This window comes from Onychostoma macrolepis, chromosome 19 (assembly GCF_012432095.1).
Source record: "Onychostoma macrolepis isolate SWU-2019 chromosome 19, ASM1243209v1, whole genome shotgun sequence".
Classification (NCBI taxonomy): domain Eukaryota; kingdom Metazoa; phylum Chordata; class Actinopteri; order Cypriniformes; family Cyprinidae; genus Onychostoma; species Onychostoma macrolepis.
Window position 1 is genome coordinate 12,931,322 of NC_081173.1, and position 16,774 is coordinate 12,948,095.

At 37.5% G+C, this 16,774-nt stretch overlaps 2 protein-coding genes across 4 annotated transcripts in view; both read right to left on the reverse strand.

Annotated features, from left to right (window-relative positions):
* The window catches only part of ptp4a2b (protein tyrosine phosphatase 4A2b), a 29,954-nt gene extending 25,010 nt beyond the window's left edge, over positions 1 to 4,944 (reverse strand). The window contains exon 1 of the mRNA XM_058753494.1: positions 4,778 to 4,944. The gene's annotated coding sequence lies outside the window, so the exon portion shown is untranslated. The remainder of the gene's footprint in view (positions 1 to 4,777) is intronic.
* A 420-nt stretch (positions 4,945 to 5,364) lies between these two features.
* Positions 5,365 to 16,774, reverse strand: part of col8a2 (collagen, type VIII, alpha 2) — a 54,317-nt gene continuing 42,907 nt past the window's right edge. For all 3 annotated transcript variants that reach the window (XM_058752469.1, XM_058752471.1, XM_058752470.1), the window contains 2 exons: positions 13,813 to 13,977; positions 5,365 to 9,543 (listed from right to left, as the gene is read on the reverse strand). In XM_058752469.1, coding sequence (XP_058608452.1) covers positions 7,631 to 9,543; positions 13,813 to 13,960 — 2,061 coding nt within the window. In that variant the 5' untranslated portion in view covers positions 13,961 to 13,977 and the 3' untranslated portion in view covers positions 5,365 to 7,630. The remainder of the gene's footprint in view (positions 9,544 to 13,812; positions 13,978 to 16,774) is intronic.

The window sequence follows — 16,774 nt, forward strand, 5'->3', positions numbered from 1 at the left end:
ATGCTAATCGTCTGTGTGGTGCTGCTCCAAGTTGAACAAACATACATTGCTGGAATTACAAAGCGCTAACTTCTCCCCACCACCTCTTAGGAAAAATTAAATAATTTAATAAAAATCGATTCTGAGGTAAACCAATCGATTTTTAAATTGTTTTAAAAAGAATCGTGATAGTTCGTTGAATCGAATTTTTTCTTCCACCCCTAATATGCATCATATGATAATATGGCAGTGATGACGTTCAGCCAACCCACAATGACAAAAAGACAACTCCCTTTACATAGAAATGTCCTTTATCATGCCCAGACTTGACTACTGAGCAAAGCTTAATAAATTGTTAAAAAATAAAATCCAGTTAAGGAAAAAGGTATTTTGAAAACTCATCTAGACCTGACAGACAAAATAAGTGGTTATTCAAAAAATAAATAAAAACAAATTTATAGAGGCCTCTAGGAATATCCTCTCTACTACAATCTTCTAATTGATTATGAGAAGTGTTATATAAACTATACAGCTACCTAGAAAAGAACTGACAGTATAACTTTTGTCTAAACCAATTTTTAAAGGGTCAAAAAAAGTTAAACAAATGCAGGTTAAAAATCGTGGCTGTGAATTTACAGAACAGTCTCAGAACACAAAAGACATGCCGGTTTATACACAGAATCTTATTTGTGAATTTGCACGCTGTAACAGGTATAGCAAAACCGACGTGTCAACAAGACTGCACCATGCAATCACACAAATTATACTGTGACAAAACATTGTGCTGTTTCGGACTGCATCAAATTAGTTTGATAAGCCATAATATCTTGTCACAAATCTAATCAGTTTTGAGGTCAGCTCAAGACACAAAGCAGGGGACCTTTTTTTATGCTGAAAGCAGGTGGTATGAAAATGTGCATCAAAAAGACAGCAGTGTGCTGGAAAGAAAGAAATCTGCTGCCAAAGCCAGGGGCTCAGTGCAGTGCTAATCTCACTCTACAGACAAGGCAATAAGGTACAGCTAGAAGCCATCATCATTCCTGTGTTGTGCTTTGCCATAGTCACAATGTTCCTCAAAAACAGGAAGCCATCTTAAAAGGGAATGAATTCGATAAGGTAGGCTATATGTTTCATGCACCTGCTGCTTTTGTCTTCCCAGTCATATGTCAAACAATTAGATTAAAAAATGGCCAAGAGATAGAAGTGATGCTTTGGAAACAGTAAAAAGAATTACATGCACCTTGCAAGCTGCCTGTGGTCAAGTTAGAGATGCACTGAAATGACTAAATTAGGCTAACACAACCACCACCGCCTAAGTGCTTCTGCATCAGCTTTGCAATTTGATTTCTTAATACTCGTGAGCCAAAACCATGTCTTAATGTAAAAATTTAAAATAAAAATCCTCTTAGATTTACAAACTTTTAGGCCTTTACAAAATGTTTGCTTAAAAGCTAGCCATAAAAATGTTCTTAAAGAATGACTTTACAAAGGCCTACTCTTTATCAGCTGGTGCAACAATGGCTGACGAAACTCATGTGCAAAATAAAGTAAAACCTAAGAACCAAAAAAAAAAACCACCAACCGCCATATTAGTGTAGAAGAGGCGCTGAGAGAAGACAAGAAGCCGCTCAGTGGAAACTCCGCTAAGAGGGTGGAGACTCCTGTAAATGCTGCCACAAACCTGCCCACTTCCTGTCAGGCTGATGCTTAACATTGTGACTGTAGACTTAATAGAATGACTCAAATGACAAGACAGACAGTTTATGTTATTCAACAAAGACATCTTAAAAATTGACTGTCTTCTCAAAGGCCACATCATGCAGCATCTACGGAAGCCATACAGAGGGTGCAGATGTCTGTCAGGTCAGGATGAGACTGTGGTGAGCACCGTGCTCATTCATCAAGGGTTAGCAGCGCTCCTGCTGGGTTTGCAATGCCGGCTCAAAGGCTACAACAACTCCTTCAATATTTAAGCAGACAAGTTGAAAAGACAGTGGGAGGAATGGGAGTCATGCTGTTGCCAGTTGTGTAGATGTTTTAGGAGAGCCTGCTGTGAGGCACAACTCGATCCATGTTTGTTAACAAGCTGTGAACTACTGCTACCAGTGACATTTAACATGCTGCCCAGTAAGAGTGGCTACTGACAGCTCTGTTCAACCAAAATGCCAAACAAGCTATAAATATGGTCTAAACACATCTAATGCTGATCAAAAAAGCCATGTTTGTACTTTAGAGTTCTGAAAGGTTATGAGGCATTTATATGGCACAGTCTTTATTAGTTAATAATGAGAAAGCTTTCAGCAGACTTTTCAAAATACCAATCCTCTACAGCGAAAGCAGTACCATGCTGAAGGTCTACCTATACTATGTTTTACTCAGTCCTGTATTTGAGTCATTAAAACAGGTGCATTCACACACAAATTTTGGTTATTTACGGGACTAATTAGCAATCTCCAAACTCACAACTGTATTTTCTGCAAAGCCCTGCCATGTGAACAGAACCATACAGGACAACTAGAGCCCATGAGTATATACAGGGGAGCACACAGGATAAAGCTGGAACAGATAAAGCTGGAAATCACACTCAGTTCAATGTAAAGTCTAATTCTTTTCCAACTTAATCTGTTCTGGAAACCAGTGTAAAGACAAAACTTAGTCTCTAGCCTATAGAATGGCTAAAGCAGTATGATGGTCTGATTCATGAACAAAACTTTCATGAGCTGCTTTTTTAATATCAAAACCAAATTTAAAAACCAAATTCACAGTCACACTCGGTATCATTCTGAATCAATCTGGCAAATCCTTCACTGAATAAACTCCCTAAAAATTAACGCAGTTACTAAAACGGAGTTAACATCTGACTTATTACAGCAATTTATCATAACTTGTGATGAATATTCCTGCTTCATGAAACTTAAATCTGTGTAAAACTGACTAATTGTTAATGGAACAATGTGTAGCCTAGTTACAGATCTGCAAGTGCTTTGAAACAATATTTTAATAAAAAGTGTAGATAGAAACATTGTATTGGTACACAACGCAATGAAGATTAAGACAATATATAAACATTTGAATTACATATGGTGAAGAGCTCAGTTTCCAGTATATTTTCATAACCACATTATGATGTCAGGTGGATTTGATTTAAAAAATAAACATTTGGTCACTTCAAAATAACCTAGTTGTCCCTCAATTAAATGTACAGAAAGGATCTAAACAGAAAGGCAACTATCCAAGATTTAGTTTACTTAAAAGTTATTTTGCTCACATTTATTTAACATTGTCCCAATGTAGCACACAAAAATATTCTGTCAATCTATCAATGAAACGTCCATATATGTACATTGATTATATGGTGATAAAATACACTGTAGCATTATCATATTCAGACACCAATAAATTGCTTCTCCAATAAATATGCCCACACAAAGGTATTCATTTTATTATTCAATGTAGATAAGGGAAGGTTAAAGTGATAAAAAGCAACCTTGTCACAGTTTCAGCACTACAAACAACAAAGCTTCACCCTACAAAAGCAACAAAAAAAAGCCCCTGTCACATCAGGTGGAATCGCTCCTTATATTATGCAGATACCGCAAGCTCTAAAACAAGTCCTGACTTGTTCCCACCTGGCAATTTTACAACTTCCAGATTCTGGCAGGAATGCCTGCATGTCCATCTCAAAGACAACAAGGCATAAGCCACTGACCAACACTTGTACACTTTTCTTGTATTAATTACACAGGAACAAGGGTGAGAACAGGTGGAGCTTGAAACCAGGTGACTCATCAAATACCCGCATACCACATTTAGGGTCATGCCATGCCATCAATAAGCATCTCTTTCTAGGCAAAGGATGAAATCAGATTCTACCCATACATCATCTTACCTGTTCTACAAGCTTGACATTTCAGTACTGTTGGCTTACCAACTAGTTTACTACGCAGTTTAGCTCTAATGCTAGATCATCAGCTTACAGTTTAACCAAGTGCTGGATACGGGAACGATCACGGGTCGACCATACTTCAAATAGAAACCATAAGGCAGATTGACAGTTAAAATAAAGCAAAGGTGAATAAGAAGAATCTAATTACACGCACGTGAACGGGCAAGGCTTGTGTGGCAAATTTTGTGGTACACTAAAAAGAAACTAAAATTAATGACTCTAATCTTCCACGCTTTGCATAACCATTGAACCACTGAAATCAGGAACATTCTGGAGTGCGACGACAAATTGTTATCTGACTGGACTGACAGTTATAACATTAGCTCCCTGGCTAACAATTCAATCTCACCCTCTCTGAGCCTCACAGCCGCTCAAACCGTGAAAAAATGACCAAGTGATCATTGTGTTTTACGTCCAGACACAGAATTAAGCAATTATCTAAATTTATAATTACAGCTATAAACTGTCTGAGTAACTTCTTGACACGGTCTCTGGCTGGTGATGAGACCGCTAGCAAGCGGCTAGTCAACGCAGTCCAGGACAGTTGGACAGCCTGAGGAGAACCCCAGACCCTTCATTTATCGACAACAAATATAGGAATGACCGACAAACTCTCTCTGACCCCGTTAAAAAAACGTCTAGCCGTCAAAACGAATAAAACAGGCGAGTATGGAGTTTCCGTTCAAACGTACGCGGGCAAATGGCTGCCACCCTCGCGAGCTCCTTCACCGGCTGAAGCGCGAGCTTTCACAGCTACACTAGAAACGGCCAAACAAACGACTAGGGTGCTCGTTATTAACGTCTTCCTGGCATATTAGAGGCGGAAGGCGAGTGATAATAAGAGATACTTACAAAGAACGGGCCAAACATTGAAATCCCTTGGCAAACCCCGGAGAAAGTGCACGTAGAGCCGTAACCGCTGTGAGGGTGAAGTGTTTGTCGTTCTCTCGGTGAAACTGAATTGAGATGAACTGAAGAGGGAGGAGTCAGGCGGCGACCGCGTCGTCTTTGCGCAAGAGCCTGTTGACGTTTTACGAGGACTTTATTCCAATACTTTGCGGAACATGAAATATTGATTATTTAATCCAAGAAAACAAATGTGTGACCACCTAATTAGATTTGAAACTGGTTTAGATATTCACAAAATGTAGAAAGTGGATGAATGCTTATAGGTGTGATGCTCGTGAAGCATTTTAGCCACCTTTATATGATTACAAGGAACACTAAAATGGATGTTCACTCCCCCTAGTGTTAGTCACGAATTTCTGTACACTGAAAAATGCTTTCTTCAGCCTAACATAGCCTACACACTAGGTTTTGTATGTGAATTTAAGTATTATAGCATGGGCCTGTAATATGCCACTGGTATTTTAAGATTAGGTTTTAATTCACATATTAGCCTTGGTCTTATTAGTTAAAGAGAACAACAAAAGACACCATTGATCAAGAAAGTCTTTATTGATGTTGCATCAGTACTGTCAAGTAGGCTACTTGTAGATTTTGTACGAGCTGACAAAATATGTTCAATCAAAGAGTGCATTTAATACCCAAAACGGATTGCATAAAGTGAATGCAGTATGACAAAAGTCCTATAGATTGATAGATACATCATAAAAGAAAGAAAGAAAACAATGGTAGTGTGTACTACAAATTCCTCGATGCTGTTAAATATAAGGTTATTTGTACGTTCAGGGTTTCGGTAGTTGGACATTCCTTGCTGGACTATCACAGATGTATAAATATGCCTTCATTAAAATTATGTGCAAATGGGATTGGTTGTTTCTTTTAATTTGATTGAACATGAATAAATATCCCGTGGAACAGAATCAAGGCTTTTTTCTTTTCTTTTTTGTCCTGGTTTGTTCTGAATAACAAATGGAAGCAACATAGTCTAAGCAGTTTTGCGAAATTGCAGCACAACGAATTTTCAAATCTTCAATCCATTGCACAAACACAATATACACTCATCATAGAAAATATTGGTCACAGTGTTAATATACCATAAAAAGGTCAAATACATGCTGAAATAGGAAAGGTCTGGTGCCAAAACATCATTCAAGAGTAAATAATCTGAACAACGTCATCCAACAAATGTCATGTAACTGTGTACTGAATATGCAACCTCAGTGAGTGGGTGCAGTTATGTACTGACACTCCTCAGGTTACATAATTCTACATATTGGTCAAACAAACAGAAGTGAGAAAATGTCTTTCAAGAGGGTCTTCAGGCCTCATTTGCTGTTTTTCATTCACTTCAGTAAATGTGCCAGGAACAATTTCTTTGTTTGAGGATGTTTACATTTTAACCTTTCATAAACACCACTGGAGCAGTGCTATTACAGTGTGATGTATCCAAATCATGTAACTTTTTGTCAAAATGTAAAAGATTAGGACATGCATTGACTCATGTTAGTGTCAATCATGTCTGTGTAATTACAAGTCTCAGAAGAATGTAAAAAACAATCAGTCAATTGTGTCATTGTTAAAGCAGCAATAAGAAAAGCGTCAGAGAATGTAAAACGTTTAGAGTACACAATGCAGTAGTTTGGATTTTGTGTTGGAGAATTGATTTGTTATATATAAAAAAAAAAATCAGAATTATATTTTCATTTTCTCAATCTACTAGTAGTCCCTTACTCACCAATGTACTCTAGGCTATCCTAAGATTTTGATGAGAAGCTATACGCTATGTATTAGCTTTGATGTCATGATTTTTTAAGTACACTCTCAGAAATAAGGCACAAAGGTGTACCCTTTGAAAGGTTACCGCCCTAGTGACAGCTTTTGTAACTTTTTTTCTGAGAGTGCATGGAATTAGTGTCACAGAAATTGCATATTTGTTTTTATTAATGCAGGCACTGTTGTACAGCAGTCCTCTTGAGGCCTTCAGGATCACTACTGATTTAAACCTGCCATGTTTTGAGCAAAGAACTCAGTAAATCATCAAGTAAATTCTTTCTTAATAACTCTCAAACACAACGTAGTTGTCGCAGAAACAGACAGATTAGCACATAATTTTTGCTTTAACACAGTAAATCAAACAAAACATACATACCTAATGACTAAAGCAGATAGATATTCACCTGTCTGGCATTAATAAGAAATAACAATATGGAACTGAAGATTATTCTTTAAATTACGGATGTATTTAAACATACAAATACAATAACAATGCTGTATAGAATGTCTGCATTCTAAAATGTGAAATGTGGCACAAATCAAGTAGCCTGTGTTATATGAGGGAAAGATATAGGTGAATTCGACTGCAACCAGGGGAACACACAACCCCAGAGTCAACGTGATGGAGCTCAATGGGAGTCAGAACATTTGGCAACGTGTGCAGTCACATGGGTAAGTCTTTACCTACACATTGCAAAGTACTTAATAGTCTGATTGCGATAAACAACAACAACTACAACAACATCAATAAAATAACACCAATACATCAACATCGACAAAAATAACATAACAGTTATAATAAAATTATCATATAGGCAGAAAATGACAACACTTGAAAGTAAAACAATGATCAAATCGGACATTTGAAAGAGAGGGTGAAAACAGAGACACAGCATGAATTCTCCATCCTCTGCTTCGAACTCAGCCTCTCTGTCGTTCAGCAAGTCTTTCTTGTAATCTAGTCGCTTTTATCCCAGATGTTACTGCAGGGCACTTGAGCAAGCAATTCTCCGCTGAGACGGACCGTTATGTGGGGCACAGGAGGAACCCTGAGAAGGACGAATGGATGTACTCAGTGGAGTAGAGCCCATTTGCTTGGTCAGAGGGCATTTGCACCCAAACCTGGTCATTCTCTTTCAGCTCCAGTACCGCACTACCTGATGCCTGGTCCATATAGCCCTTCTTGTATTCATCATAGGTGTATGTGGCTGGCACATTGTTTTTATACAGTGCCACCCAGAGGCTGGTTCCCTTTACATGTACATGATAAGCAAAATAGTAGACTCCAGGCAGTGGGCTTGTGAAGATGCCCGTGGCAGGGTTGTAAGCATTTTGCCCATTGTACAGAGTTCTGTCAAATTTGATCGGCATTCCAGATGGTGGAAATGGTGTCGTCAAAATGGCGGTAAAAGCAGGAGCCACGGAGGCAGAGAGCTCAGCCTGACCAAAATAAGGTTTCTCACCATTTGGCTTTGGAATGGATTCTCCTACAATATTTGGTCCTTGAACCGCTAACTGATTTATATCACCATTTGGCGGGCCGGGAGGCCCAGGAGGTCCAGGTGGACCTGGAGGGCCCTGCATACCGCTAAGTCCAGGAGTGCCAGGTTTTCCTGGAGGTCCTTGTGGACCAGACATACCTTTGTCTCCAGGCTTTCCAATTCCTTGGGGGCCCGGTGGACCTTGTTCGCCTTTCAACCCTGGAACACCTTGAGGTCCCATATGACCAGTGGGGCCTGGGAGTCCAGGGATCCCTGAATTGCCACGTGGCCCAGGGGGTCCTGGTGACCCATTCTCACCTTTTGTACCTGGTCCCCCAATCAAACCAGGATTACCTGGCAGTCCGATGTGACCCGGTTCACCTTTAGGTCCAGGTTTGCCTGTGGCTCCATTGAGACCAGGAAGGCCCCTATCTCCTGGGAGGCCAGACTTTCCTGGGAGCCCACTGGGACCCTGATCACCTCTAAGCCCTGGTAAGCCCGGAGGTCCTTGTGGGCCATTCTCTCCCTTTAGACCAGGCATCCCATGTTTCCCTGGAAGACCCATAGAACCTTGTGGACCTGGAAGCCCTGGCTGTCCAGTTGGCCCTGTATCTCCTGGTAGACCATCCATCCCAGGTTGTCCTTTGTCACCAGGGGCTCCTTGTAATCCACCAGGACCTCTATCTCCTTTCTGTCCTACAAGCCCTGGTTTACCATAGCCAGGGGGGCCAGGAAACCCAGGAGTTCCCCTGGGGCCAACCTCACCCTTTGAACCTATTGGGCCTGGGTTACCTGGAGCACCGTCAAGTCCAGGTTTTCCCACACCAGCTGCCCCCGGCTGACCTTGTAGTCCAGGGAGACCAGCTTCCCCTGGAACACCTTGAACTCCTGGAAGTCCTTTATCTCCTTTTGGCCCTGCAGGCCCAGGCAGCCCATCAATCCCTGGTTTACCAAAACCAGGAACACCTGGAGGTCCTGGAGGTCCTTGAAGGCCAGTGGGTCCCCTGGGACCTGTTGTACCTGGCTTTCCATTGCCATTTTCCCCTCTAGGTCCTTGTTCACCAGGAATACCACGTCCGCCTTTAGGCCCCGGATCACCTCTTGACCCTGGCGGGCCTCTGGTCCCAGGTAACCCTGGTTTGCCATTCAACGACAGACCTGCTGGTCCAGGTGGTCCTGGCTGACCTGGAAGTCCACGTGGACCCACCTCTCCACGAGGCCCAACCTCACCATTGAGTCCAGGAGGTCCTTTAGGTCCTAATTTTCCAGGTAATCCTGGTAGTCCTGGTTTTCCAATCCCAGGGAATCCTGGAGGCCCTGAAGGACCTGTTTGACCATTGAGACCAGGTTTTCCTATACCTGGTTTCCCTGGTAATCCAGGAGGCCCAGGTGGTCCCCTTGGTCCTGGCTTCCCTTGAGGACCTGGCTCCCCTTTAATGTCCGTCATGGGTGGAAACTCTGCGATAAAAAAAGAAAAATGAATAACTTCATAACTAAAATCATAAAAGAAGATTTTACCAATGTGAGAATTTAAAGACACAAATTTTATTGTCAATGAATCACTGTGCCATCAAAAAATATTGTTTGTTTCCATGTAGAGGGGACACTAAAGTGCTAGTGAGACTACATTTGTGCATTGTGTTTTACTCAACATTATGCTAAAGTGTCTGCTCAATGGCAGCTACACAGGTATGCAATGAAGGCCTACAAGGGAAAATGAATGCGTTTATGGATAAAACATAAACAAAGGACAAGGACAAAATTCTCAATAGCATTTGACCTCACTGGAATTTCAGCAAGGGAACTGCAGTGATGACGTTTGACTGCCATGTTTGTACTAGGAACAACAAACTGTGCAAGTGAGGAAAATGCAGCAAAGATGCATTCACTTCAGTTATCAATAAAAGTTCTGAGAGATGAGTTCAGAATTAACATTTCATTACATTTAGCCTTTAAAATGGTCCATTTCACTGACCTCATGACAGATGTGTCCTGACATATTCAAAAGCCCATGTGACATCAACATGAGAGAGACAAATCCTTAGCCTCATCTTCAGCTAAATTGGCCAATGTTAAAATGTGCTTTATGCTTTTCACTTCAGAAACCATACCATAACACAAACACAAACTGTATATGTCATTTCTAAAGTAATTTATTTGAGGAATATATTTAAACAATAAGTTAAATGAAATATAATCTACCATAATTATCTCATAGATGTTATGGCTCTTGAGTACCTAATATATATCTAATCTATCAATCCACTTTTTTTTTTTTTTTTTTTTTATTGCAGTAATAAAGAACAAAGATTACATTACGTGCAGAACAAACAGAAAAAAAAAAAACAGTACGTACAAAACATAAAATACCTTTCAATAATAAACTACTCATGGATTAATAGATAACAGAAAAAGCAATATAATATAAAAATTCTTAAGAAATGGACAGAAAGGATTAAAAAAATAAGTAAAAGAAAAAAAGAAGAAAAAAGAAAGAAAGAGAGGGCACACAAATAAAGATACAAGTTACATTTATGGACATAAAACTTTCCAATAAATAACAGGAGGTTTATACAAAAACCTGCATTAAATAGATTCTTATCTTTAGCATAAAACCCAAAAAGAATGTGTTTATAACATAAAGAGAAATCATAAAGAATATTTTTGACAATCAGAGAATTAACATTATTCCAGAAAGGCTGAACAAAAGGACACTCCCAAAGCAAATGAGCTACAGTTTCAGACAAAAATTCACAGAAAGAACAAGATGTTTCAATGTCACTTTTAAATTTCTGCAAAAAATGCTTGACAGGTTAAAACATGTGAATTATTTTATAAGATATTTCTTTAACTTTATTTGTTAAGAAAAATTTCTGAGGGAGCGACCAAACAAATGCCCACTTAATATCATCAAAAAGGTTGTTCCAATAAGAAATAGACGAAGAATTAGAAGTAGCAAGGTCCAAAAATAAAGACCTTATTTTGTGATTAGATTTTTGAACAGAGAAACAATAGAACTAACCACAGTGGATTCAGGACTGGGAGGGCATACAGAAATCAATGAGCCACTGTTATTATTTCTAAAGAGAATACAAATTTCCAGAGCGATGGCCTTTAAAACTGTATTATCCATCCACTTCTTTGTAAATATTTTTTATATCCTCATCTGTATACGTAATAGAATAGTAGCCTATACTATATTTGTGAAGCGCCCTCAAGTGGTAAAATGATTTATAGCATAGGCCTAGTATTCAACATATGTCTCAACTGGTTTAGAGGAATAATTTAGATCATTACACTTTACATAAATATATAAATACAAAATTACACAATACAAAATCATATTCTGTAAATTCCATTTACTTAATTCATCTGATACCATCACTGCACCACCTTAAATTTCATGCTCCAAAAATAAACAGACAACTACAGGGAATCTCCTAAAATACATACCAGTATTGGACAGAAGTCAGTGGAATTTAGAAATGGTCAGCAGGGAAAAAAAGCGCAGAGTACATGTTTCTCTCAATAGTTTCAGCACAAATGTTTATGGGAGGACTTGTTTTAGGGAGGTTGGCTCTGTATTTTAGAGAGGTTGGTTATCTATACCCAATAGCAGGTTTTATTTAGTATGTTTTTGTTTCTTTTTTAATGAAATTTATTAGGTTAGGTTTCAACTGGATTAGCAAAGTGTAATTATATTACAAACACTTCTCAAAAAAAAAAAAACTCTCTGTGTTTCAGTGCATGTCTTCCTTTGTCCACTAGATGGTAGTAAGCACACAGCTTTTCTTTAGAGATGTTTTGAATCTTAATTGATCTCGAAGGTCTCCTATACACTTAACTTGATAGTTTGTTTAAATTGTTCAAACTTTAAGTACATTAATTACAGGACACAAAATGTAACACTTCTGTGAGTTCTGTGACTTTCCTCCTTCTGCGGAACAGTGTTTTCAAACAGGTTAGGAACAACATGATGGTGGGTAAATGACTGAATTTTCCTCTTTGAGTGAACTATCCCTAAAAACTGAACTATCAGCAGCAGTTAAACCATCACATCCCAGGAAAACGTATCTGACCACTTCTTGCTCTTTTCTCTTTGCTGTATTTTATCCTTCTCCCTTTACCCATGAAACAGAGACCTCCTATGTATCTTAAGCACATCACAACAGCTTCCATTTGACATCTACCCTGGATTTCTCATCAGCTCAAGACTCTCTTGACCCCTCCTGCTTGTTTCTGACACTGTTCTGACACACCCTTTGATTCCCTTCAGGTTTGGACTATATGGACCTGTGATTAATACCGCTCAGAAGGGAGGTAACTTCACCCCACCCTGTCCCTCTTCTATCTCTTCCTGTGACACTCTCACAATGCCCTCTCATATATCATAGAGTGGAGACGAGTCAGCGAACTGCAAACCATTCTTGTCTTCTCTTATTGTTCATATCCAGCGCTTCAGTCTGACAGACTTCTGGCTCAACTCCCAAACTCTTTCTCTCCCTGAAGAATCTCAGTCATCCAGGGCCTAAAAGGATGAATACACTAAACCACTGTGCCACTTTAGTGCAAAAAATGATATATATGAATCTTACTTACTAACCTCTTGCAATCCAGTTTAACCAGCCAAATTCATTTATTCACGAAATAGGTGTTTTTATGAGTGATTAGCTGTTTTTTAATTAATCGAGTGATTTATTCACATGACTCATTCATAAAGACAGCCACGTATTTTGCTCCTGAATGAATCTGTACTTTTGAACAAATCAGTTGAATGAATAACAATGTATGCTGCAAGAAAGAGTAACTAATAGACACTGCCAGTATGTCCTCAACAAACACATACACATAGAGTGATACGAATAGTAAAAAGTCTCTGTGCTGTCTGATCAGAACTAATTCTTATATAAATGGGCATCAGATGTGGTGTAATCGAGTGTACATATATTTTTAGGCATGTTCATGTTGTTACCTCCTACTGTTCAAAAGTTTGTAGTCAGTAAGATTTTATTTTTAAATAAATTAATTATTTTATTCAGCGAGGACACATTAAATTGATCAAAGTGAGGGTAAAGATATTAGTGTTACAAAATATGTCTATTTCAAATAAATGCTGTTCTTTTATTTTTGATATTTTCTATTTATCAAAGAATCCTGAATGTTAATAATGATGTACCCTTTTCACAGACTGCGATATAGCATTTTAATTATATATATATATATATATATATATATATTTTTTTTTTTTGTACATGTATGTACATTTATAACACTTTACTTTGTATTGTATTACCTTTACATTAAATTACAAAAAAATAGTTTTGTAGTCTCTCATTCACCGCTACACAAATTTACCCAACTATAATGACTTCCACTGCTGAGAAATACGGAAATGTGAAAAGGTCCATAGAATCTAAGAAGGTAAGAAATGTTTATTGAGCAGCAAATCAGCATATTACAATGATTTCTGGATCAAATGACGCTGAAGACTAAAGTAGCTAATGCCTGCTGAAAACGCAGGTTTGCCATCACAGGAATAAATTACATTTTAAAATATATTTAAAAAGAAAACAGTTATTTTAAATCGAGTAGTTTTTCACAATATTAATATAAATGTGAGAATAAAGCAAATTACATTATCATTTGAATATGGATGGATGACAGGATGGATAGGAAAAACATATAATGATGGATAGATGGATGATTTTGTTAATTGCAAACACTTACCAAGATACTGGCCCTTGCCTTCTCTGAAGGGTGGCCCAACAGGCCCCTTCATCATGGGCTGCACATATTTCATCTGAGGCATGGGGGCGTAACCTCCCCCCAGGACATGATTCCCCAGCGTTAGCAGGACACAGAGCACTGTCAGCATTGTCACTGGCTTTCAAACTGCAAAAAGAGAAAGATCATTGATTCACTGCTTTTAGATCAATCAACTGAATTTTTCGAAATTCAGATTTATACATCATCCGAAGCTGAATAAATAAGCTTTCCATTGATGTATGGTTTGTTAGGATCGGATAATATTTGGCCGAGATACAACTATTTGAAAATCTAGAATCTGAGGGTGCAAAAAAAACAAAATATTGAGAAAATCACCTTTAAAGTTGTCCAAAAAAGTTCTTAGCAATGCACATTACTAATCAAAAATTAAGCTTTGACATATTTATGGTAAGAAATTTACAAAATATCTTCATGGAACATGATCTTTACTTAATATCCTAATGATTTTTGGCATAAAAGAAAAATGGATAATTTTGACCCACACAATGTATTTTTGGCTATTGCTACAAATATACCCCAGCGACTTAAGACTGGTTTTGTGGTCCAGGGTCACATATTACTATTCATAATATTTTACTGTAAATAAAATTGAATATTTAAGAAAAATAATAATGTAATGTTTTTGTAACATTGCAACTGTACAATTACAATACTAAATTATTTAAACTTTTATTTCAATGGAAATCGTGCAGCCCAAGAAATATTAAGTTTTTTGCTGGGTGTTATAGCAGGCATACGTTACTCACTGCACATGTTTTCGTCTCCTTTCAAAGACTGAGTTCTTTACTCCATGTTCTTTACTCCTAATCATTTTTGGATACCCGTTCATTTTTTTTTTTTTTTTCACGTTCCCGTTTATGTTGGCCTTACCAATGTGCTCGGTTGAATTTCAAAGTCCTACGCCAGTCAGCATTACTGCCAATAGGTGTAATACTGAGTGACAGTGGCATACATAAACAGCTCTCCATGTGCTAGCCTGATCAGTGATACCTGGCACGGGATACATCACATGAAAGGCCTTCTCGGCTACCATATAGGCTACAAAACACTGAGAAAATAACCCCTAACACCGGTCCAAAACTGAAAAAGCAGAAGTAAAGCCCTTCAGGTTAAACTTTAGAAGTGAAATGTTATTTTAGGCCTTGTTTCAGTACTTCGTGGAAAAATCACAGAATCTATGGGTTCAGTTTTTGGTGCAGACAAGCAGACTTGTCAGAGGTACATGGTTTCACTCGAGGGCCTACAGAGATGCTTACAAGAAGAGCCAAGAAGATCTAAACGGCTGGCCGTCAGACGGGTCACTGGGTAGAGTTATTGACCCCACACAAGTTACGCCTGGGCGATGAGGTATGGATGCCAAAGCCTAGGTAGGGCTCAGTGCCTCAGCGTTTGTTTAACTAGTCGTTCCCTAAGACAGCTGCAGCTGTTTGCTTTAATTTACTGCAGGAAGGAATGATAATTTCATCCTCATGTTACTCGCACCAAATATTTACACAGATTTGATCAGGTGCATGGGAGAGAGCACTGGCTCGGAGAAGAGGGGTGCTGATGGCATCAAGTTAGGGTCTAACAGTGGAGATATTGAGAATGTCAGATTACTTGTGTCTAATCATGCATTCTCTTGAGTGTCTAACATCCACATCAGCAGTTGTCTTGAATGTCTCTTTTTACCTGTTTTCATGGATTACATACCAGTTGATCTCAATTGCTGCTTTCTCTTCCATTTTAAAAGCTGACTCGTTTTCTTATCTTAATTATCAATGATTATACGTTTAGTTGCATTTAGCATTTTTCCTGTAAACCCATCAGAACTGGGCTGATTCTTGAAACATTCTTAAAGGCATAGCTCAGCCCCAAAATAACATTTGTCATCACTGACAGATGATAACAAATAAACAAACAATGTCATTCCAAACCTGTATAACAATCTTTCTTATATACAATATAAAAGATTTTTTAGATTCTTCTCAATATCTTGTTTTAGGAAAGTCACATGTTTGGAACAACATGAGAGTGAGTCTTTTTCCCGTCTTTTCAACAAATGCATTCGTAAGCTTCGGGAAATGTTGATTATCAACCTCAGGAGAGTAAACTAAATATTAAAGTACCTGTTTTATTTTTTGTATTATTTCTCCTCTTTCCTACTACTTGTTTCACTTCTGTTTTACTTTTTATAACCATTTCTTACTATGTGTAAGTAAGTTGTTGTTTTTTTAACGTGTGTTTGGCTCAGTGTTATTTTTTAGGATTACTGATAAACTAATGTAGTTTGATTTGTATTTGTTATCTATTTTAATTTTAGTTACAGTTGTAGTAATGTTTGTCATTTTATTAGTTTTTTATTATGTCTGTATAGGTTTTTTATTAAGTTTTAGTTTTTTTTTTTTTTAAATTTGAGTTATTTTAGTACTTCAACATACTAAATGGATAATATATATTAAATAATATATATATTTCATTTATATATACATATATGTATGTGTGTGGTTGTACATAGTGTTGTTAGAATCATAATTATACTCATACCTTTTGTTCTTTTAATATTTTGATTTATTTTTAGCTTTATTTTTGGTTTTCATTTAAATGGTTAGTTTTGAAATGTTGTATGCATTTGTCATTTTTATTTAATTTCTTTATTTTTTAAAATGTGTGTATATATAGTATTTATAGAGTTTTAGCTTTTAGTTTTAGTTACTTTTTCTTATTTGTAAGTCGCTTTGGATAAAAGCGTCTGCTAAATGACTAAAAGTGAAGTAAAGTAAAGTAAAGTAAAAGTAAATGGTGACAGAATTTAATTTTGTGTGGAATAAAATAAATAAATATAGGCTTATTAATATATAATATAAAATAAACATATTTCTATATTAAAAATAAATAAATACACTTTTTTATTTATTTCCAG